General features: G+C 31.9%; 1 protein-coding gene across 4 annotated transcripts in view; it reads right to left on the reverse strand.

Moving 5' to 3' along the window:
- The window catches only part of Stxbp5 (syntaxin binding protein 5), a 179,001-nt gene that overhangs the window by 26,841 nt on the left and 129,026 nt on the right, over positions 1-23,134 (reverse strand). The window contains exons 20-24 of one of the 4 annotated variants that reach the window (XM_010639597.3): positions 18,382-18,441; positions 18,236-18,283; positions 6,629-6,679; positions 5,558-5,626; positions 2,213-2,452 (exon numbers count right to left, since the gene is read on the reverse strand). In XM_010639597.3, the coding sequence (XP_010637899.1) occupies positions 2,213-2,452; positions 5,558-5,626; positions 6,629-6,679; positions 18,236-18,283; positions 18,382-18,441 (468 nt within the window). The remainder of the gene's footprint in view (positions 1-2,212; positions 2,453-5,557; positions 5,627-6,628; positions 6,680-18,235; positions 18,284-18,381; positions 18,442-23,134) is intronic. The other 3 variants (XM_010639606.3, XM_033763319.1, XM_010639617.3) reach the window with 3 other exon arrangements.

Raw genomic sequence — 23,134 nt, forward strand, 5'->3', positions numbered from 1 at the left:
TTTTTTTTTTTTTTTTTTTTTTTTTTTTTGAGACAGGGTCTTGTTAAATCACTAAGTTGCCCAGCTGGGATCAAATTTGTGATCCTCCTGTCTCAGTCTCCCAGAGCACTGCGATTACAGGTGTATGTCAGCATGCCAGGATGAGAACTATTTTTAGATCATACATATTCCAAATCTGTGGATTTTCTAAAAATGGTCCAAAATAACTTTAACTATGTTTGTCCTACAGTTGGAAAGATTTCAGAATGTTTCCAAGTAGAGTGGCAACTGACAGCCTTTTCTCTTTCAGGGAAGAAGAGAGGGAAGAAAAGAGAAAGAACAGGAAAAAAAAAGGAATAAAGCAGATCAATTGAGGTTCATAAGCAAAGAAACTGATCTGTTTGAAAAATAGCTCATCTCACACTTCTAAAACAGATAACATGATATGCATGTCATTGATATTTTTAACATATATGTTCTATATTCTTAACAAGTATACGTATGTATCTCTACAGGAGTAAACATTCACTGTTATTCTTTGCTATTATCTATTTACTATTGAGATAGAATCACAACCTAAATTTTCAATCCTCTTGCCTCAACCTCCCGAGTAGCTGAGATTACAGGTGTGTGCCACCATAACCAGCTCTCACTGACATATATAAAAATAGGCATCTTATTAAATACAAACCTCAAAGATTTTACCATTGAAAAGGGTCTTCTTATATATGAAAATTATTCTTACATCAAAAAAACTCAACTAATTTGAGAAATATCTCAAACACTTTTTTATAGCTATAGTAAATTACCTATATTTAATCTCTCTCCATTTGTATTTATTGAAAACTATTTTCTTATTACAAACTGATGTTTGTTGTAGAATATTTACAACCACAAAATAATAAAAAGAGGAAAATAAAAATTCCTCAAGTCTCACTAACCACATAATTGCTGTCAACATTTTGATTTTAATCTTTCCATTTTTTTGTCTCTATATACATATTTGTTGGTCACTAATAAGAAACTGATTAGTAAGAATATAATTATGAAAGCAGTTTTCTTTAACAAGCAAATATGCATTATATACTCAGGTATTTAACGGATGAATAAATCAAAGATATTAATATAAAGACAATTCAGAAATTAACATTAAAGGTAATAATTACATTTTAATTCTAAATTCTAAGAATTATAAGTCTACTATAGAGATAAGACATATTTATCAGCAAAATCATGATGGTTTCCACCTAGATGATCGTAAATGAGCAGTGATACAAACAGGATTCTCACATTTCTTTTCTTTTTTCTTTTGTTTGGTTTTTTGAGATAGGGTCTCTCTATGTAGTTGAGACTGAACTGGAACTCACTACGTAGGCTAGGCTGGTCTCAAACTCACAGCAATCCTCCTGCCTCAGCCTCCTGAGTGCTGGGATTACAGGCATGTGCCACCACACCCAGCTAATTCTCAGTTATTTCTAGACTTAATAAACTCCATATATATTTGATAAAAATGCAATCTCATTTCAAATATATGAACATTAGAGAACAATTTTTAAATTTGCTATTACGTAATCTTTCCCCAATACAACACATCTCTCATCTTCAGCTGCTTTCTCTGAGGCCAATCCCAAGCCTGTTTCAAGCCCTAACCTAATTTTTCTTGGAACTGCATTATCAACAGCTTACTAGACTTTTTTGTTATGTTTCATTATGCACAATTAAGTAATATTAAACAAAGTACTAAATTCTTCTCATGAGACTACTTATATTAATTAAACACTTGTTCTCTTAAGGAACAACAACATTTAAACAAGCCACAGTTTTGATTTTACACTTAAGAAATTAAAAATAACCAAGGGTAGAATGTTTAGAAGTATACATTTGTTTTTTTTTCCCTAAGTATATAACATACTTTTGCTTGGAGAACATAATATTTTGAGGTACTGGTAATATGTTATTGTAAAAATTTTTTAAACTTTTTATATTAATCACTTTCCACAATCCTATATCCTAGAGTTTAAAAAAACATAAAACTTGACTGGCTATATAAATAAATTTTTAAATTTTGTTCCATGTATTCCTTTATTAAAAACCTAAGTTTATCACTATCTACACTTACTTTGTATTTTAAAATTCTAGATTAATTCAGTAATAAAAAGGAAAGGCTTCTAATTAAATCACACCTAATTCCACCTATAACAGAGCCCCAAGTGCAGCATCAGGGCATACATACCACTTGGAGACACAATCACTGGCTGAAGAAGTCTTTGTTCTCCCCCGGGGGGAAGGTTTAGTGCAATGACAAGCACTGTTCCTAGGGTAGTTCCAACCCACAGACACGGGGAAGGAGAAGAGTCTGCCTTCCGAGTAAAAGTTTCACAGAAATGAAGGGCAGAGATCGCTTCTCGGGATTCTTTATCAATGCTTGTCACACTGGAACTCCGTGATCTGCTGAAGGAATTATCTTTTACATCTGAAACGATTTAAAATGTTGTGAGACTGCTCAAGTTATAAAATATCACTTTTTGGGATATAAATTTGGTCAAATAATAAATCTTTTTAAAAAACCAAATATTTAGTTGTAATTTTTAATTTAAAAAATAAAGTTACTATTATGTTAATACAATTTCCATGCTGCTTAAATATAAATAAAATACAAATGAATAAATCCAGTTTGCAGAACTGAGCGAGGTACATCACAATGAATTTGTGAATACATGGCATTTGTAATCCTTGTTGCTTTTCTAATTTTAGCACTCTAATTTGTTCTCATGGGGGAGTTTCTTCCTCCATTCCTCTACACAATTCATGATTAGGTAGAAATAGAAGAGTGAAGCTCTTTTTAACTTTCTACATATTAAAAAGACATCTGGAAGTACTCTGATGATGGGCCTCTTAAACACTTTCAAACAATATTTAGCTTTCATTTTCTCTGAACATAACTACTTAAGTACTTTTAGGGTTTTATTTGTGATTTTTCTGACTAGCATCTTTTTCCTACCTATCAAAGTTATATTAGTTTCTACTTTAGTTTATCCCGACTCTTACAACTACAGATACTTTCTCTCTTTTCTGGATACATAGCCATAGAACTTTGTTTCCCATGGCACTCAGAGTATATTTGTTCTGCAGTAATTTCTGAGTTGAATTATCCTCTGCTTTAATGTGACTGCAAATGTTTTAAGTGCAGGGACTGTGTCATTTTGATACTTTGCAGAATTCTACAAAGGGCCTTACTTATAAAAAGATATCTGATAAACACTGAAGTTAGATCTGTAGCCAAATATCAAAATCAGAGTTTCTGTGGTACCGTTAGCATATAAGGAAATTCATAGTAAGCTTCTCCAACTCACATCTAATAAGTCACTTTTCAAATCACTTGCTTTCAATGCATCTATGAAAGAAATGATTTCAGAATGTTATGAAAAAGAAATTAAGTTCTAAAATGTATTGTTAAATGGAAAGGTACAACCAAATCCTAGTTATAATTCTCCAAAAGCTTTCTGCAATCGAAAATTTCCCCTGATAATAATTGGGATTGAAAATATTACTCCCAATAATAATTCTGTGATTACAGCTAGCCTCTGGAAAGAAAAAAAATACTAATAATAAAACAAAAAAGGGTAATTTATAATTGTAGTTTTTGAAATCCTCTTTCTTTTGCCTCAGATACTATTTGATGTTACAGATTATGACATTGCAGAAAAGACCACTGCTATGATTTGAACATGGCCTGTGTGCGTCCCCCAAAGGTGAATGTGTCAGAAGCATGGGCCCCATGTGGCAATGCAAAAAGCTGATGGAATCTCTAAGAAGGAGGCCCAGTGTATGTGGAAGGGGGTTGGGGGGCGTATTTGTATTATTTAGGTCATAGAGGGGTAGCACCCTCTGAAGAGATATATGTAGTTTTTGAGAGAACCAGGTCAGTTACTGCTAGAGAAGGTTGTTAAAAAGAGCACCTTGGAGATTGAATTTTTCTGGGTTCTTCTCTTGCTATTTGATAGCTCTCATGCACTCCTACCATGATGTTATCCACTATGTTGTGATATGCAGAAATCCCTTACCAGAGCTAAGCAAATACTATCACCATGCTCTTGAATCTCCAGAACTATGAGCTAAATAAACATCTTAACTTTATAAGGCTCCCAGCCTCAGGCATTTTGTTACAGCAAGAGAAAATGAACTAAACTACTTAATGTAAATGAGACAACTTTCCATAATCAACAGTTCATTTTTCGATGGGCTTCTTATATGGCACTGATTCCAAGTATTATTTACTCTTTACAATTATGATGGCTATCTTAGTGAATAATAGAACATTTAAATTTGTTTTCCAATGATAAATATAATTTTTACTTAATACATATAAAAGTTGAACAGATACTTAGCTGTTATCTAGCAATAACAATGAAAAATAACAATACAAGAAACTTGATAATATAAATTTCAATGTGAACTGTGCAAAAACTTGTATCAGTATCTATTAAAATTACATCAGATGATTTATAATAACCTGTATGTTTCATAATTCATGGGCCAAAACAACATTATTTTACTTAATGGATTAAATTAACCACTAAAGCTCATAAACTACAAAAGCATTTTTATTATATGACTTATCTATAAAATTAGATTCTCCAAAAAACTCTTATGGCTAGATCAATATGGAAAAATGGACTGAATAGGAATTAAGCAAGAACTACATAAACCTAGGTTGCTGCTTTTATCATCTACCTACAATTATTGAAAATAAGTTGAAATTCTCAGTAGTTTATGAATTTTATCTTATTCCTAATAAAGTTAAGTTTCAAGGGTCCCTCTGGTTTAAATTTTAGAAACTGGAAAATTTAACAAATAGAATGTTTAGTTTTAAGCGCTCTAGTAAGAAAAGCAGAAATAAAAACTGCTACAATTAAGCAAGGCTTAACGTGTGCCACGCACAGTGATAAGACTCTGGATTTATTTACTGAATCCACGTAATCACCTTGAAAAGTATTATCATCATAATTTAACAAACAATTAAATAGAACCCCAAAGAAGTTACACAGGTTGCCCAGGATAACAAAGCTAATAAATGGAAGAATCAGAATTTGTGCCACTGTCCAAGTGTAAAATTTTCCATTAGGCAATTTCTACACAGCCTTAACAGCAATAACCTACAACTGGAAAGTTGTGATTACTGAATACCAAAACTCTGTTTAGATGACAGAAAATTTCTTCAGTAAGATCTTTCTGGCAGATATAAATGCAGATAAAATTCATCATTAATGCCTTCTTTCAGTTCTAGTTGACAGAAACCACAAAATCATTACTTTCTCACTATTCCTCTGGAGATCTAGAACATTCCTTTCCTATACATTACTCTCTTCTCTCTACATAATAGCTTTACACAGTGCAACTTAACATCTCCAGATCAAAACATAATGCCAAAAGATCAATTTGATTGGGGTAAAACTTAGGGACAAAAAGCTAATATCAAGGTATATTACAATTTGATGTATGCCTCCTATGATTAAAATTTTAAAAAGAATGCCAAACATACAACAAATTCCCATAAGCACAAATGAATCCCACTCACCAAAGCATCCAGAGGTACAGGACAATTCAACATACTCAGCTGCTTTAATAACACAGGTGGAACTTGAATCTATTAATACAGTTGAGCTTTTAACCTCATTGGTTCCTTGATCAATGTCTAACAATCAATAGCCAACAATCTCCACACACACAGAAGAATAGTTTAGCAGAAGAATAATTTGAAGGAAAATACTTAGGCAACAGGGGAAAATTCAAGGAATAAAATAGTTTAAATTATAACTGACACAATGCATTAAAATATAGACAAGCTAGCAAAACCATAAATTGGTTAAAGGACGGAGTTCACATGTGAATTAATTATATACACACACACACACATATATAAAATTTCTGAATTTCAGTACTTTTAAATATTGGTTATGTTTTTTACTAATTTTAAAAGTATTTCTAAATGAACTTTCTCAGATTTTAAGACACTAAAAAAACAAAGGCAAAACAAACACACAAAAAAAACCAAAGGCTAGTTTAATTAGTAGCATTTAATGATATCAAAATCATGAGCCTCTGAGAGTGAAATGAAACTCTGGGACCTTTTATAAAGAAAAAATGTGTAAATCTCAGATTTGGTTTCAAATTATACCTTTTATTTTTTAAAGTCAAGGGAACTATGCCATTCTCAAAACATAAGCTAACCTATACTGTTTAAGTTTTATTTTTCTTACATCGATGATACTACAGAGTTCTGCTAAATTGTTTTTCCTATAACTACAACATACTACTGATGATAGCTAATACATTATATATTTATTCACTAATAACGCTTATGGTACTTACATGCTCTTTTGGCACAAATTTCAATCTCATGTTGAATTTTGTTTAGATACAGAGTATGAGAGGGGTGAGGAAATGTATTGCTTTGGTTTGCTTGAATTTGTATTATATTTACAATTTACAAATAGCTTAAACTAGTCCAAAGGATATTTAATCGTCAAACATCTTAGTCATTTTAAACTTTATTTCTGATGAAATTCTAGATGACAGTAATTTTATATCATTTGATTTTTTGTCTATCACAGACAATTCAATATTTTTGGATATTTATTTTACTTACCTAAATCGGGCTTTAGGTCAGTAGGCAAGCTTAATTTCCTTGACATCTTTGCTGAAAAATAAAATGTATATTTTTAAATTCTGAAGAATAGTTTATTCTTTGCTTAACACCAACTGATTTTTAAGATAGAAGTGAATACTTTTATTACTAAGGCTAGATGCTAATTAAAATTTGATTAATAATATTAGGAGTGGAAATAAAATCTTAACTTCCAACTTTTTATAAGTTTATAGTACTTACTTTACTTGATGTAGTATCTTTGTGTCCTTGAAGTACTTACTTCAAGGAAGCCTTTTACATTTTAACATTTAATTATTACTTAGGCTTACAGGAAAGGGCTAGACTTTTCTAAGTGAAAAGTCATTTCCAGAAGATATTGTAGATGAGGGCAACAGAGGCCCCAGGCAAAGCTCAGGTAAGTGATAGAAAATCTTTCCAGCGTCTCGCCTTCAGTTATTGGGCTTATTGCTTTAAAAGTTAATTTGTAGAATAGTCACACCTATTTCTACAATCAAATTAAAAATTTTGATTACATCATATCCGACTCAGCCATGACTTCATAAATTAATATTTCCATTTATATTTCAGTGACAAAAAAGTCATGTTTAATCTAAAATTAAAGTATTTATATAATAGGACTCATGTAGTATTAGAAAAATTAAAAGCTAATAAGTAAACTTAATGGGATTCACTTTCCATCCTCAAAATCAGTTATTGTCTTAATCTGGGAAGTAATTTAAAGTTAGGAGCTGCTCAACTATTTTTACTATGTTAGTGGTAGTGCATGCGTAACAGAATAGGGCTCCCTAGTTGTAATTTTGAAAAAGTATGTGTTTGTTAATATATGAATGCATACACTAGGTTAAACTTTGGACTGTTAGGAGATATTTAAAGCACAGACCCTGCTAGTCCATAAGGGCGCCATGTAAACAAAGAGAAATCCAGTCATAGTACATAACTTCCACATCTAAAAAAATGACAAATCCAATGTTAGGAAAGAGGCATTAAGTAGACTGGAAAGGGATCAAGGAGGATGACATCATTAAAAAAATACCTCAAAGCTTTATTAATCTAATTAGTATCCTTTAATAAACAAAATGGGTATTTTCATTAATTTATAAATTCTAAAAAGTGTTAGTACAAAATTAAAATAGCCAGATAAAATCTATGGTTAGTTGATCTCACATACATGGCCATCACATGTTTGATACACAATACCCTTAAAATCAGAAGACATTATATCCAAAAAACAGTACCCTAAAAGGCAGCAGTGTATAATTTCAAAGAATCCAGAGGTTTATACCCAACAGCATAGGTCCATTTCTTTTTCTTTTTTTTGTACCGGGGATCAAACTCGGGCCTTGTGCTTACAAAGCAGGAAGCAGAACCACTGAGCTCAATCCCCACAGACTGCTAAGTAGTATCTACACAATATATATAGCACCCAGCACCTGTAGTAGATCAATTTGACATAAAGATCTTAGAATTTATGATACAGATGCTACCTCTATACATCCTACTAGTCTGATTTGTTCAAGTTATTTTCGCTTGTGCTTTTCAAACTTGGATGTTTATACCAATCATGGCAGTATATTCTTGAAATGCATATTCTAATAATAAAGCCTGAGAAAAATTTCTAACAAGCTCCCAGAAAATGCAAATTTAGCTGGTTTGTGGGCTGCACTTTGAATGTAAGACCTTTAGACTACAAGTAATTTTATGGCAAGAATCAGCACAAATTCATTAAGCCTAATGTGTATATACAGTGTGTGTGCCCACACATACATGTGTACACACTCTATTTCTTGATAAGCTTCTCTGTTGGGAGGGAAGGAAAGGATCAGGGAAGAAAAATATGAATTGGATGTTATTTAGTGGTTAGGACTACATTCAAAACCAAACCAAACTTGAGTTTGAATCTACCTCAATCAGTTATGTGGCCAATTAGTTTGCCTCTCTAAACTTTGAAGTTCCTCATCTGAGGATATGAGGCCAGTTGTGGACTATGTAACATGATGTAAGCAAAGAATTAAGCACAATAACCAGGCACACAGAAAGATTTAATAGGTGTTACTACTAATGAGTATTAACAGCATAAATTATACAACACTATACAAATAAGCTATAATTATATTTGCAAATAATCCATTGGTCCTTCATTCTAAGTCTACGGTAATATTCCAGGTAACACAAAACAAGGAAATAGGGGAAAAAATAAGGACAAGAGTAAGCACAACCTTTCAAATTCATTTCAAAAACTAATTTAAATATACAGGTAAACATGCAACAGAGAAATAATTTTAAAAGTACAAATTATAAGCTTGCTTTTCTTTAAATAGATTTTAAGGGAATTTATCAGTTAGAAATGTTTGTATTCATGCTTTCATTAACTAGACCTGTTTCTGTCAAAAATATCACTAGATTTCCTTCTGAATTTTATTAAGTGAACACTTTTTTGGGGGGGGATCCTGGGAATGGAACTTAGGACTTTGTGTTTATGAGGCAGGCGCAGTGTCACTGAGCTAAATCCCTGGCCCTTAAATGTATGCTTTTGAAGAGCAGGAAGGAGATGAGAGAAGAGATTTAAATCCCTGGGATTAAAACTTTTGATAAGATATTTCTTTAAAGGGTTTCTTTTCTTTGTGTGATGAGGCATGTATCTAAATGTCTGTTAACTGACAGGTGGTAGAACTGTGGATCTAGCATGGGTTTGTCTTAAGTGGAACTGCTAACTTGAGCTATAATCATCTACCGTATGGAATGTTTACATTTTTCTTTCATTTCATATACATTTTAGTGTGAAGCCTGAAAAATTTCATGCAGTGGTTGTGTGCCAGACATATCATCAGCAACAGTTAAACTAGATTTACAAAGTCATTTTTATAAAAATAATATATTATAAAGAATTAAAACAATGCAAGAAAATACAAGTTTAAGACATCTTGCCAACTAGAAATAACAATTAATAGTAATTAAACATCCTTCTGATTCTCTTTGTAGGATTCAACGGATCATTACTGATATTTACAGTAACTCAATCCTCCTGATTTTGAATTCTCTTGTTTTTCTAACTTCTTAAGATGTCGACTTAAGATCACTGAATGAGAATGGTTCTTTACAAATACAAGTGCTTAAAATATAATATTTCCCAGACTTGGCATCAACTCTCACAAAGTTCTAGGAATTCTTATCTCAGTAGTTCCTTTCTTAATAGCGTGCTCCACAAATTCTATTCACTATAGCATCCTAGAATCACAGTCCATCTCCTTGGCTTAGTGCAACTCCACTTGGGCTCCACCTACCCTGTGCTGCAAGTGGAGAGGGCTGTGAGGTAGACAGCTGGGAGACTTCTGGAGCTCACCTCATGCTCTTTTTCTCTAAAGGTGACAGTCCTGGAATGTTTGTTCAATTCCTGGGAATGATAGGTTCCAATATCTGGATCAATTTTATGGTTTTCTCTAGAAAGTTAAGCTGTAAACATTACGGTTTAAAGTTGAACTTTAGAATAACAATCTGCATCTTTTCACTTCTGTGACTTCTGGGGAATATACTTATTTGCAAATCTGTCAACTTTCTGGAGGGCAGGTCCAAAAGAGGCAGATCCACCTCTGGGGAGCTTCTCTCTGGTCAGCTCTTGTGGCTAATTTCCTGTACTTTGGCATAGTTTTGTCCTGAGAGGATTATAGATTTTATCCAGTGATTCTATGATGTTGACATTTTTACTTCTCAGAAGCACTTGCCAATCCAGTTATTCTGTCATCTGAGTTTAATGCATTTATCAAGAAACTTCTTTTCATCCCTTGACATTGCTCACATTCAACCGTGGCCTTCAAGCAGAAGGCATAGGATTTAAATGAGTCCCTGGAAGACAGACTGTTTTTCATTTCTTCACCTGTATACTCTTCAACTCTTGCCCCCAACACTTGGTATCTTCCTTGTTTTCAAAATCTTTGTCACTGGAAAGTACAAACTAGCTCCTTTTTCTAAGCTTTTATGCACATAAAGAATGGGAACAATAGCAAAGAGTTCCTAAATCTGAGGAAAACTGCTGCAACAAAATACCACAGGCTGTATGTTTTATTTAAAAAAAAAAAAAGATTTAGTTAGGGCACATTTTTGGAAGTGGAAAGTCCAAGACTGAGTAGACTTATTGATTCTGCCATTCATGAAGGGTGATGGCCTAATGGTGGCAGTAGGTGTGAGAAGAGATTACATAGTGAGGAAAGAAGCCAGAGAGGGATACATGGCTTTTTCATAACAAGTCATCCTAGTGGGAACTAACCAGGTCTCCAAAACACTACATTAATCCCTTTGGAGGGCAGGAACCCCAGTGACTTAATTACTTTGTTAAGCCCTACCTTTTACAGGTTCTCCTACCTCTGAATGTGGCCTCACTGGGGAGTAAGCTTCCACTTAATGGAATTTTGGAAAACCTTCTCAAACCATGTCCAAACCACAGCAAATACCAAAAAAGATGTATGATGTTCAAGAAACAAATCTTCAGGCAAAGAACTGCTTAGGCCACTATAATGTAAAGGACTGTTTAAAAAATGTATTTAGTTTATTGGTACTTTTTAGGTACACAGTACAGTTACATTCATCAATGGGATCTTGTACCTTCACATGATGTATCTTGGTTATTTTTTTCCCTACCCTTGCCCTTTCTTCACCCACTCCACCCTTCCCACTGACAGTTTTACCATAGTTGATGATTTTTAGTCCTTTATAAATGGAGAAATCTTGTAAGGTTTCTTAATTGTGTAGATTCTCATTGTTTGTTTGAAATTAAACAGATACTTTATAATTTTCCTTGGGTTTTTCTACCCATTGTGCTCATATTTAATTTTCTACACACGATTTTTTTAAAAGAAAGTAAAATAGAACCACAAATGCTACTTTTGCAGAATGTGATTTTTTTGGGGGAAGGTCTGTGAGATTGGGGATTAAATTCAGGGCTTCACAGTGAGCTACATCCCCAGAAGTTTATTTTTTATTTTGAGACAGTACCTCATTAAGTCACTACATTGCCCAGGCTGGGCTCAAACTTATGATCCTCCTGCCTCAGCTTCCCAGAGTATAATAAAAACATAAAGGTGAAAAAGCATATTATGACACTATGACGAAGTTATCAAAAAAGCAAACTGATTATTGTTTATGAAATTCAATATTTAGAATAAAATGAAAATACTCCTTTTTTCATCACTTGCAATGATCCAATGCTGTTCTTTTCAAAAGTATCATGCTTATATGGACATATATTAAATGAAACCACCAGAATAGTTAAAGGGCCTAAAATCAGCCCTGGATGGTAAAGAGTCCAAAGAGAATGATAAGACCAAGAAGCAAAAGCTTTTGTCTTTTATCTTGTATTATTTTAATAGCTATTAGGACTAATAATACCACTATTTACCATTAGAAGTACAGTTTAGGAATTTAGAAATGTTATCTTGCAAAACACTGTATCTGTGTATATGTCTAGCATTTAATATAAAAACACTGCAAGAAATGAATGAATGGATGAACAGAAAGTGTCAATGGGGGGTTGGGGATTTAGGTCAGTGGTTAGCCTGTCTCGCAAGTGCAAGGGCCAGAGTTCGATTCCCGGTACCAAAAAAAATAAGTGTCAAAGGACCTGTACTTCTGTAAGAAACTAAAATTTTCACAGAGATGAAAGAAAAATGGATTAAAATAAGCACAAGTTTTTTTTAATAAAAAAGATGACTTTTAGAAATACCCACAGCATATATTAATTATCTGAAATGAAAGGAAAATTAAGAAAACTTATCATTTATCCAGTAAATAATTCATTATGTTATTTTCATTCTTGAATTCCTATAGCTTTTGTCAATCTTCTTACAATATCTTACAGAGAAATTTCCAAAGAATAGGAAGTATGCATATATCTTAATATAATTACTAACATTGTAAGTTAAGGGCTAAATTGTGTCCTCCTCAGAATTCACATGTGGAGGCCCTTATCCTCAATTTCTATGTATGTGGAGATAGGGTCCTTAAGTGATTAAATTAAAGTGAAATTTTTAGGTTAGGCTCCAACTGACTCCGTATCTTTAAGAAAGGAAATACCGATTAAAAAACAAGGGGCAAGCACAGGCACAGAACAAAGGCCAGGTGAAAACATATTGAAAAGGTAGCCATCTGAAAGCTACAGAGAAAGCTCTCAGAAGAAAGCAAACCTGGTGACACTTTCATCTTGGACTTCTAGCCTCCAAAACTACAAGAAAATAAATTTCTGTTGCTTAAACTATCCAGTCTATGGTACTTTGTATCTTAACAAACTAATGAAATAAGTAATGACAAAATATAAAGTTCTATAGGAAGTTAAATGTACACACAGTAGGTACTGGTATATGGAACACAAAAAGGCTTTCAAGCATATTTATTATGACACTTGACAGAAAATACATTCATAAATAAAATTAAAATTTGAACTAAAATATGTCAATACTCTCCAGATTTTAATCATCCTGAAAAAGAAAGGATTTGTTACAGGAACATGAACTTGTATAATAGTTTTGAAATATCTACCTATAAAATTTAGTTCTTAACCAATTGAGGGAAAAGAATGTCTTTTAAAATCAGAAATATTAACATTACCAGTAAAAATGATATTGCTGCACACTTATTCAGCTTCTCTTTCAAGATAAGCTTCTATTCTTTGAACAGCTATTTTGTAGGTTGAATATAATGATGAGCTTCTACAGATTCAGCAATCACATTATATTGGGGAATATCTTGTAGAATTATCAGTGCTATTTTGTTTTATAATGAATTATGTCATAACTTAAAATACTACTTGATACATACCTTCACATCTGCATGGCAACAATTTCTAAATAGACTTCTATGAATTTATTTTTCAACTCATAAATATAAAAGAACTGGGAAGACAGTATCAGAGAAAGTGACCACAAAAGGAAGAAAAAGTGAATGCTTGCATATGAAGTATAAAGTATGAAACATGACAGTGAGGACACATGTAAAATAAGAGGTAAGACTCCAGCTCTGACTAGGTCATTATCAGAGGGTATTACTTTGGATATACCATTTAACTTCTCTAAGACTCAATTTCTTTTCTTGAAAAATAAAGGATTAATATTACTTTAAAATAAAGCGATTTAATGAGTTAGTGATTTAGAATAAAATGACAATGGATTTTTGCTGTTTTAGAACACTGATTTTAAAAAGTAATCATTAGAACTCATGCAAACAGAACTAATGAAAATAACACTTGGATTAGTGAACAACATTATCTTCATTTAAACCGACTTCAAAAATAACTTTAGTATTTGCTAAGAATTTATCACAACCTAAATACCTATGTTCTCAGAACTGGAAAACTGTGAAGGGCCTTAGTGGTATGATCTTTCCTATATTAACAATACATGACATATGAAAAATTATCTAGTGTAGTGGTTACAATTTAGGAGGTATCCACTAAATGGAGCTATTATTTCTATTTGTTCAGGCATAGCACACTTTTAAGTCACTATAATTTTAACTCTATATTTTACTTTCTAGTATTATTTTCATATCATTAGCTTCATGTAATAAGGTAATTTCATAATCAGGCTTCTATATGGAAATTTGCAACAAAATGCAACAAGGTTGTGTCAGAGTATGAAATCTAATGAAAAATCTATTGTCAACATGAAATAAAATCATAATGAAATAGTAGTCTTTAGAAGAAGTGAATCATGTACTTACAAATTTACTAGATAATGCTTACATCTAGACACATTTTATTCAATTTGCTTAATACCTTGTAACAAAAATATATTTAAGAACTATTTTTATAACTTTAAGATAACTAAAAGCGTTTTAGAATTTTACTTTCAAATTTTCAAAGGGGCAAATAAAAATTGATAACAATCTTACTTTCTCTAAGTGATTTACAGAAATTGCGGATAGTGCAGGAAAAGTTACTGATTTTGAAAATGTTGGTCATTAAGATTTTACTAACAAAAACTTGTAAGATAAAAGTAGGCAAAACAAATTATAGTTCTATATTTATATTACACTTATGTAACTTTCTTTGTAGATGCTGTAAACTGTATTACATGGTATTTTTGCTGCGAAACTAAGAATACTAAGGTCATTTCTATATAGGCTACTCTCATATATGAGAAAGGAAGCATTATCAAAATCATTCACCTGCTTTAGCTGTCAATCAGGAAGCAATCTTGGAAGCCAAGATTTGGGTGGATGAGTTAGGGCACTCCACAGTTCATTCTATTTATCATTTTCAAGTGTGTCTTTGAGGATGGTAGATTTTCAGGCACTGTATACCTGGATGATGGGTACCAATATAACATCTTGGATATAGTGCTAGGACCGAATTTAGTATGAGTCATCTTTTTTCCAGATTACCAGGTACACAGGGAGGACTATAACCACATCTACATTTTATTTTATTTTTTATTTTTTTAGCTTTAATTGAGTTTATTGGTTCATTTTAGGGATACAATACAGTTACATTTATTGTTGGGATCTTGTACCTCTACAAGTCTTGATTCTCATTTTTTCCCCTTACCTCTGCCCTCCCTTCACCCTCCTCCCCTATTTATTGTTGGGATCTTGTACCTCTACAAGTCTTGATTCTCATTTTTTCCCCTTACCTCTGCCCTCCCTTCACCCCCTCCTCCCCTCCCCATCTACAAACACTTTATTTTCATCTTTTCATTCTCTCACATTTTTTCTTTTCCCTTTTTACTCTTCCCCTACCCATCCCACCTTCCCTACACCTTTAGCTCCTTTCTTCCCATTTCTAAATGTCAGTAATCTTATTAGAATCTTATGCATTGTTGCAGATTATTCACACCAGGGAAACTATTCGGCATTTACACATGTGTGACTTATTTATTTCACTTAGGAGTATATCTTCAATATCTACATTTTAAAAAGTTATTGGTGTTATCTTAGCCATCCCAGTTGTACTGTCAAGCAGAATTATGTTTGGGTTAAACATTTTCAAGTAGGAATGGCATTCTGCACCACCAGCAACAACACTCACAAAGAACAAGTGAAATGTAGGGATACAGGCAATCAATCAGCCATCCATACAATGTGGCTCTTTCACCATTTCCAACTGTGGCACACTCCAATGTGTAATCTCATGCCTTCTTTTATGAGGCCATTGCCTAACTATGTATGAAAAAGCTGAGTGTTAGTAGATCGAGATAGAGAGAAGTAATAATTTCAGAATTCGGGACATGACTCAGCAAATGAGACTGGATAACAGGAAACAGAGTGTGTTCAGCATGCTCAAGGGTTCTTTTTCTTTTTATTTTTTGGTACCAGGCATTGAACTCAAGACCTTGTGCTTGCGAGGCAGGTGGCAGAACCACTGAGCTACATCCCAGCCCACTCAAGGGTTCTTAATGGTAGAACTTTTGCCAACTCAACATTATACAGAAAACACCAATCTTTGACAGAGATCCTCAGAAGATCTACAAATTTTCTTATAATGTTTTATTGATATTTTATGTTTTTAATAGCGTATTTTATGCTAATTTTTATTACAAGATCCTCACTACTGTAGAGAGATATGTCATATTTTCAATTATGAAAATTTGACACTCTAAAAATGGGCAGTCTCCACTTGTATAAAGAAAGATTTGAGACATTAGCTTTTCTATATTTAAAATAAGCAATCTTTAGATTAAAAAAACACTAAAGATTTCCAACTAAAGAAAAAGTACATGTAAAACTGGGGATATACTAATGTTCTGGAAGGTTAAAAATAAAAATGCATAACTGTGGAATAATATACTTTTGAAAAGTAAGGTTAACGTGTTTCCCAAAAAATAACTACAGAATTGGCATGACAAAAATAAAAACTCACCAATAACATAAAAAGAAATCAAGAAGGCTATCAGTGAACTATCCTTCCAATGTGCTCAGCCCTGACAAATTTGTTAGTGAAGTCTTTCAAAAAGTCAAGCTCCAGTATTTCAAGTTACATATACTATTTAAAACACACACAAACACACACACACACACACACACACACACAAAATAGGAATCTGTTTAACACACTTTATTTAAAATAGCAAACAGATCTCAGAATTAAAAAAAAATCAGAGAAATTTAGCAATTTCATTATGTACCAAAGTCCCTTTAAATAAAATAAAATTTCTAGATAATTGAATTCTAAAAGTTATTTAGTGAAATGTACGTAGGAAAGTCCTTTCTAACTTTTTACATTATGTGACAATAAAAGATCTTCTAATGTATTTTTTTGGGAGGGGCAGGGTAACAGGGATTGAACTTGGAAACTTGCACTTATGAGGCAGGAAGCTGCACCACTGAGCTACATCTTGGCCCACCTCTAAAGTTTTCCTTTTTTGTGGGGGCTATCAGGGATCGAACTCCAGTCCTTGTGCTTGTGAGGTAGGCAGTGGAACAACTAAGCTAAATCCCTGGCCTTCTAATATATTCTTAAAATAGAATATACTATAAAGGAAAAAGGTTTAAAAGTATGTGCTAGCACATAAAATGATTTACCTATTACCAACAGATTCACTAAAAAAAGAAAACCATAAATCCAAAGAGGTAAATAATTGATTCTCTTTAAATAAAAAGCTTTTTGCCCAAGAATAAACCACCTTATTTAAAAAATACCCAGAGGGGCTAAGAGCCACCATTATTAATATGACTAAACAGGGCTCAATTTATAACATGCAGACAACATGGATGTTACTTCTAAGAATTTTTGAAAATGTAACCATATATTGAACTTTATGAATTGAGAAAAAGTCAAGTTATTCCAGCTGCCCAACAAGTTCCTTTAATTTAATTAAAGTTAGGGACTATGTAATGGAAGTCTTGAGGGTATATAGATGTAATAACTGTTTAAAACTTGACTTAAATAAAAATTCAAATTTATGCTTTTTCAATAATAGTATTTTTCAAGCTTTTAAAAAATCCTTTGGAGAAAATTAAATTTTTGTAACTAAAAAAAAAGAAAATCTAATTTATGTCCCTGAAGTTTGATTGCACATTTTTTCTTTCAGGTTTAAACTCTGAGAACCTTGGACTAAGTAATCTATTTCAAGGAATATCCACAACCACAAGAACAAGCAGGAGTAATATATTTTTATCTGTGGTGTGGGGGGACACTAGAAAATTCTCACTTAGCCCAAAAGTAGTAGAGATTACAGATTAAAAGTCAATTTTTAAAAAACCATTTCTCTGAAATTTGGAGTTTTAAAAATATGAGAAGTTGAGTGAAGATAAAAATATATAAATTAAACTACAAAGAAAATAATTATTTCAAAGCTTGATGAGTATAAAATTCAGCTATGTGTAGCATAAATTGAACCCTGCTTTATTTTAAAATAAAGCAAAAATAAAAATTAACAGAATTCACACTGCAAGTCAGAGAAAGAACTTTAAACCCAATTTAACTGATTTTAAGTAATTGTTGCCCCAGTAAGTTTAAAAGAGACACAGCCCAAGAGATTATTGTTTAGCAAAGAAATAAAAATTAATATATACAAAATGCAATGCATTGGATCATTTTCTGGTATAGGGTTAGCATTGCATACAGCGAGGATTAGAAACAAAATAGAAATTTCTATTTCCTACCTATATCACTGGCTACCATCTTGGAAAACTTTCTGCTTTTGGTCTTCACTGAAAATAATATTTTGATATAAAATGTCAAAATCTATTCAAAGTAAAGTGAACAAATTAAACATAAATAAAAATACTTTAAAATTAAGATACTATACCCTTTTCTATAAAATTATTCATTTTTTGTTCATCATCTGAATTGTGTGGAGATGAAGAACCTACACAATGAAGACAACGAAAGGAACAGACACAATCAGTCACAAACATGGAACTGTCACATACAAAGTACAAGTGAAAACTCTGGTAACCTCTAAGCCAAGTTCCTATGTTGCTGACCACACAGAGAGGAAACTAATACAGTTAATAGCAATTCTGATAACATTACAGCACAGCAATTGGCAGTGTAGTATCTTTCATGATAGACTCTGGTACACATAAATATTAATTCTAATTTTTTCTTAACAGTTTGGCAAAAACCTTCATGTGAAAGCTACAAAATATATAAAAAATAAGGCATATTTTTTAAAGGCATATCTCATTCATTAAAATTTTTACACTCTCCCCAGCTTCAAATCACTTGCCCTCCTGTGAATTCCTGTAATATTATATCTATGTACTTCTCATGTTAATTGTTTGTTATCTTGTATTTTAAATTTATATACATAATTAAATACCAAATAGTTTCTCTGGTGTGAAAAACTATAATAGTATGTGAGATCCTAATGAGATAACTGACAATGTGAAATAGGAAGAAAGGGGCTAAAGGTGGGAAGGGTAGGGGAAAGGTAATAAGAGAAAAGAAAAATATATGAGAAAATGAAAAAATGGAAATAAAGTGTTTGTAAATAGGGAGGGGAGGAGGGGGTGAAGGGAGGGCAGGGACAAGGGGAAAAAATGAGAACCAAGACCTGTCATGTAAAGGTAAAAGATCCCAGTAATGAATGTAACTGTATTGTACTGTATACCTAAAATGTACCAATAAACTCAATTAAAAAATGATACACATATTACTTTCATGGAAATGAACATCTGCAAAGCAAAGCTCACATCTGATTAATTTTTGTGTCTTATTATCAAGAGTGATTTTTATGTAGGTGTCTGTAGTAAATATTGATTGAATAATGTAATATGATCTAAAGTAAACCAAAAATTCTCCTTTATGTACTTAAAAACAATCCTAGGAAAATTCTGAATCTTAATGAGTTAAAAATCAAAACTTGACACCCCATACATTCCTCCACCCAAATACCTCACTTTTCTCCTTTCGCCAAGTGGCAAATATTCTTGATGTTTGCTGACCAAATAAAATCTGCCCAAACTGGCAAAATCTAATTATTTTTATAATGGTTTTAAAAGATTACTCTAAAAAATCTATGTTAATTTTGCTAATTAGTAAAATCAGATCTCCATATAACCCTTATTAAAGAGTCTTGCAAACCTATAATCATAGCTACTGGGGGCAGGATCCAGAGCTAAAGGAGGAGGATTACAAATTCAAGCCTAGGCTGGGCAACTTGGTGAGCTCTTGTCTCAAAAATAAAAAGGGTTGGGGCCATAGCTCAGTGATACAGTACTCCCGCCAAATAATCAAATCAGTAACAATAAGCTCAATAACATCTTCAGAAACAGAAATATATACAGCTGTTTAACATTTACATATAATTCAGATTTAAAGAATATAATTATTATGGTATGCTTCAAGTATTTTAAGATATTACTGTCACCTGATACCAGACAGACACAGAAATGTATAAAAAAGTATTATTAATACTAGTTTGGATATATCTCATCAGTATTAGCAGGATAATAGCTATGATAATAAAATTACAAAAATGATGTTTTTAAAATAAGCACAGATAATACAGGCTATAAATAAAACAAGTACATTTACTTTCCTGTTAACTGAAAATTCTGGTTGTCCTAACTTCTTAACAATAGCTCATGAAAAGGTTCCAGAGTGGTTTTTAGTATTTTAGTTGAATAAATTTAATAAATCATCATAATTAAATAAACACAAGTGATATCTATGCTTACTACTTTTCCTAGGACACACAACAAATTGTCAAGGCACCATTTACATCATGGTACATGTAGCCTTATCACTGAAAATAACAGATTTTTTAATCATTCTAACATATATATATATTTTTTTCCATTATCATTAATGTACTCAGTGAAACATCTGAAACAATCTTCATTCTCTGAAATAAAGACCAAACAGAGACCAGTTTGGTGGGTAAAATTAATTTCTTTTTCAGAGAGATCACTGATTATTCAAAACTAAATGGAAAACAACAACTGTATTTATTATTCATATTTTCTCATGATGTTTTCTGAAGACTTCTTTGATATTGATTAAACATGTGAAATCACAAATATTGATTATGGGATTTCAAAAAAGTTTATCCATTTATGAATTAATTTTCAGTAAGCACAATGATTTTAACAAAAAGGCTTATGATTATGTTGTAAGTGTATCTAATACTGGTCCACATCTTAGTATTTATGAAGAATCAATTTTTACTTTTAACCCACTTTTGTACAGTTCTTCTTTTCCCATAAAACTGACTATATTAGTTTTAATAATTTATAACATATCCCTTAGCTATTGTCTTCATTTCTGGAAAATATTTGAAGCTAGCAACTTAATTACCAATTTTTAAATTTTTAGTAACATGATCTCTTTATTTTGCTTAAACTTTTAATTAATCTTAAATTCATTCCATCTATTTGTTTCTAACCATCTCAAATTAGAAGAATTAGTAGTATTTTTTTTTTTTCTTTTTTTCTTGGTACCAGGCATCAAACTCGGAACCTTGCACTTGCCAGGCAGGCGGCAGCACACTGAGCTAAATCCCTGGCTCAAATTAGAAGAATTTGAATGGGTTGGTAAAAACAAGTTAACATAAATTATTATTTTATTTCATAATTAGGATGCTAATAGGATGAAGGCGAATAAAAAAGTCAAATATGTGCCTAATAAAGTGAGCTAAGTAGCCCACGATAGCAAAAATTACTATTAACTATTTTTAAACAAGCAAATAGAGAAAAACAAACATAAGTTGTAAGAGAATAGTATTAAAAAGGTTTTCTAGAATCTCATTCTACTTTCTACTATAATGCTTTTTGTATTAATGCATGACTGATATATGAAATATCTTTTGGATATGATTACTACCTATAAAATTTGACTTCAAGAAAAAAAGTAGTCCTTGATATGTGGAAATGGACATAACTAAGAGAACTTTTAAATCTTTTAGGTCATAACTAAAGACTGAATAAGGGTCCTATATGTGAGAATAAGAAGTAATAATTTACCAATGATTTTTTGAGGACACCATTTTTACTGTATGTCAAACTCACTGAGATAGAAACAATAAAATAGTGTCATATGAATTTCCAAGACATTAAAATCATACATCTTTTCACATGACCAAAAGCAAAATATACGTCAAAATGTTGAACCAATGTTTGAATTCCTCTGATTTGAGGAGGAATGAACTCGCAGAACTTTTTACATGTATGTACTTTTGGAATTTTACATGCCTGTATTTAAATATACACGTATATTTGTCTATAGTTTCCCCTTCTTTTGTTAATATAAATTGCTAATGTACCCACCTTTTGGAAGTCTGTAATTCTAATTATCTCTTCTTTAGTTATAGTGAGTCTGGTGTGGAATAAAAATGAGTATTTATTTGGGCTGAATCTTACTAAAATAATTTTGATGGTTATTTAATATTTCATGTCCAAATTATCCAGTTGGACTTATATCCTTAACATACTGACTCTGTAAAGGTGAGGAAATCAGAACTGTACTGCATGTAGTTGGAGGAAGATCATTAACAATGAAAAAATATTATTTCCAAATTTAGAAACAACTCTATTCCTATGAGGTAGAAAACAATTATTCATTTCATATCTTTTATTCAAACTTATTCTACCAAGATTAAGACTTAATACTAGAGATCTGATGTGATTCCTATGTCTTTATATGCTTTATTCATTTAATAAATTAATGAATATGTGAAGTTTGAAGAGTAAGAAAATGCGTGGATAATTGTAATTTTAAAAAAATGATTAGCTTGTGCAATACTAGGAAAATGTAACTGTAAAAAGAAAATACCACAAAAACTTTTATAGTCTGAGATCTAATAAAATGCTAAATTGAAACCTGAGGGTATAAAGCAAAATACCCTTCTGAGTATTTTCCACTTCTATGATTATTTCTGGTATAGAAAAACTAGCTATGGAAGCATAAAACCTATCTAAAAACTTCTACTTAGGTTAAGAATAATCTTTCAACTAGAAAACTGATGAAAAGTCTTAGCCAGGACAATTTTAGAAATACAGTAATTAAGACTATAAAGTCAACTTTATTAAATATTAGCAAAGTTTCAATCCACTAAAATAAAATTAATTCAAAATCTTTTTAACCTTAAGGGTCTCAAAATCAAAGTATGTTCCTCTGCAATATACACATAGGTCACATACAGACTCATTTTATAGATAAGAAAGAACTGCTTAATAGAGCTACAAAGATATCAACAAAAGATCAAAAGCCAAACTCTAGTCTACATTTATTTCAATATTCTCAGACATCCCTAGAGTATAGTACAAAAAATCTTTTATGACTTTAATGAGCAGTAGTGTTGGGAATATAACTCAGTGGTAGAAAACCTGCACTGCATGCCAGAGGCTCTGAATTCTATCTAGCGACAGAAGAGGGAAAAAAATCTCTCTTAACATTTAAAAAGATAAATAGTGGCTACAGGAAACCAGATTGCAACATCAACTTTTCTTTGATTCCACTAGACAGTGCCAGGAGTGCCTGAAGGAAAGAAAAGACTACATGCATGCAACTAAAACATTTGATCTAGTTAGGTAATAAGTAAAAGTGTAAATATTACA

The sequence above is a fragment of the Fukomys damarensis genome, unplaced genomic scaffold (genome assembly GCF_012274545.1).
Source record: "Fukomys damarensis isolate Sample0158 unplaced genomic scaffold, DMR_v1.0_HiC HiC_scaffold_14, whole genome shotgun sequence".
NCBI lineage: Eukaryota > Metazoa > Chordata > Mammalia > Rodentia > Bathyergidae > Fukomys > Fukomys damarensis.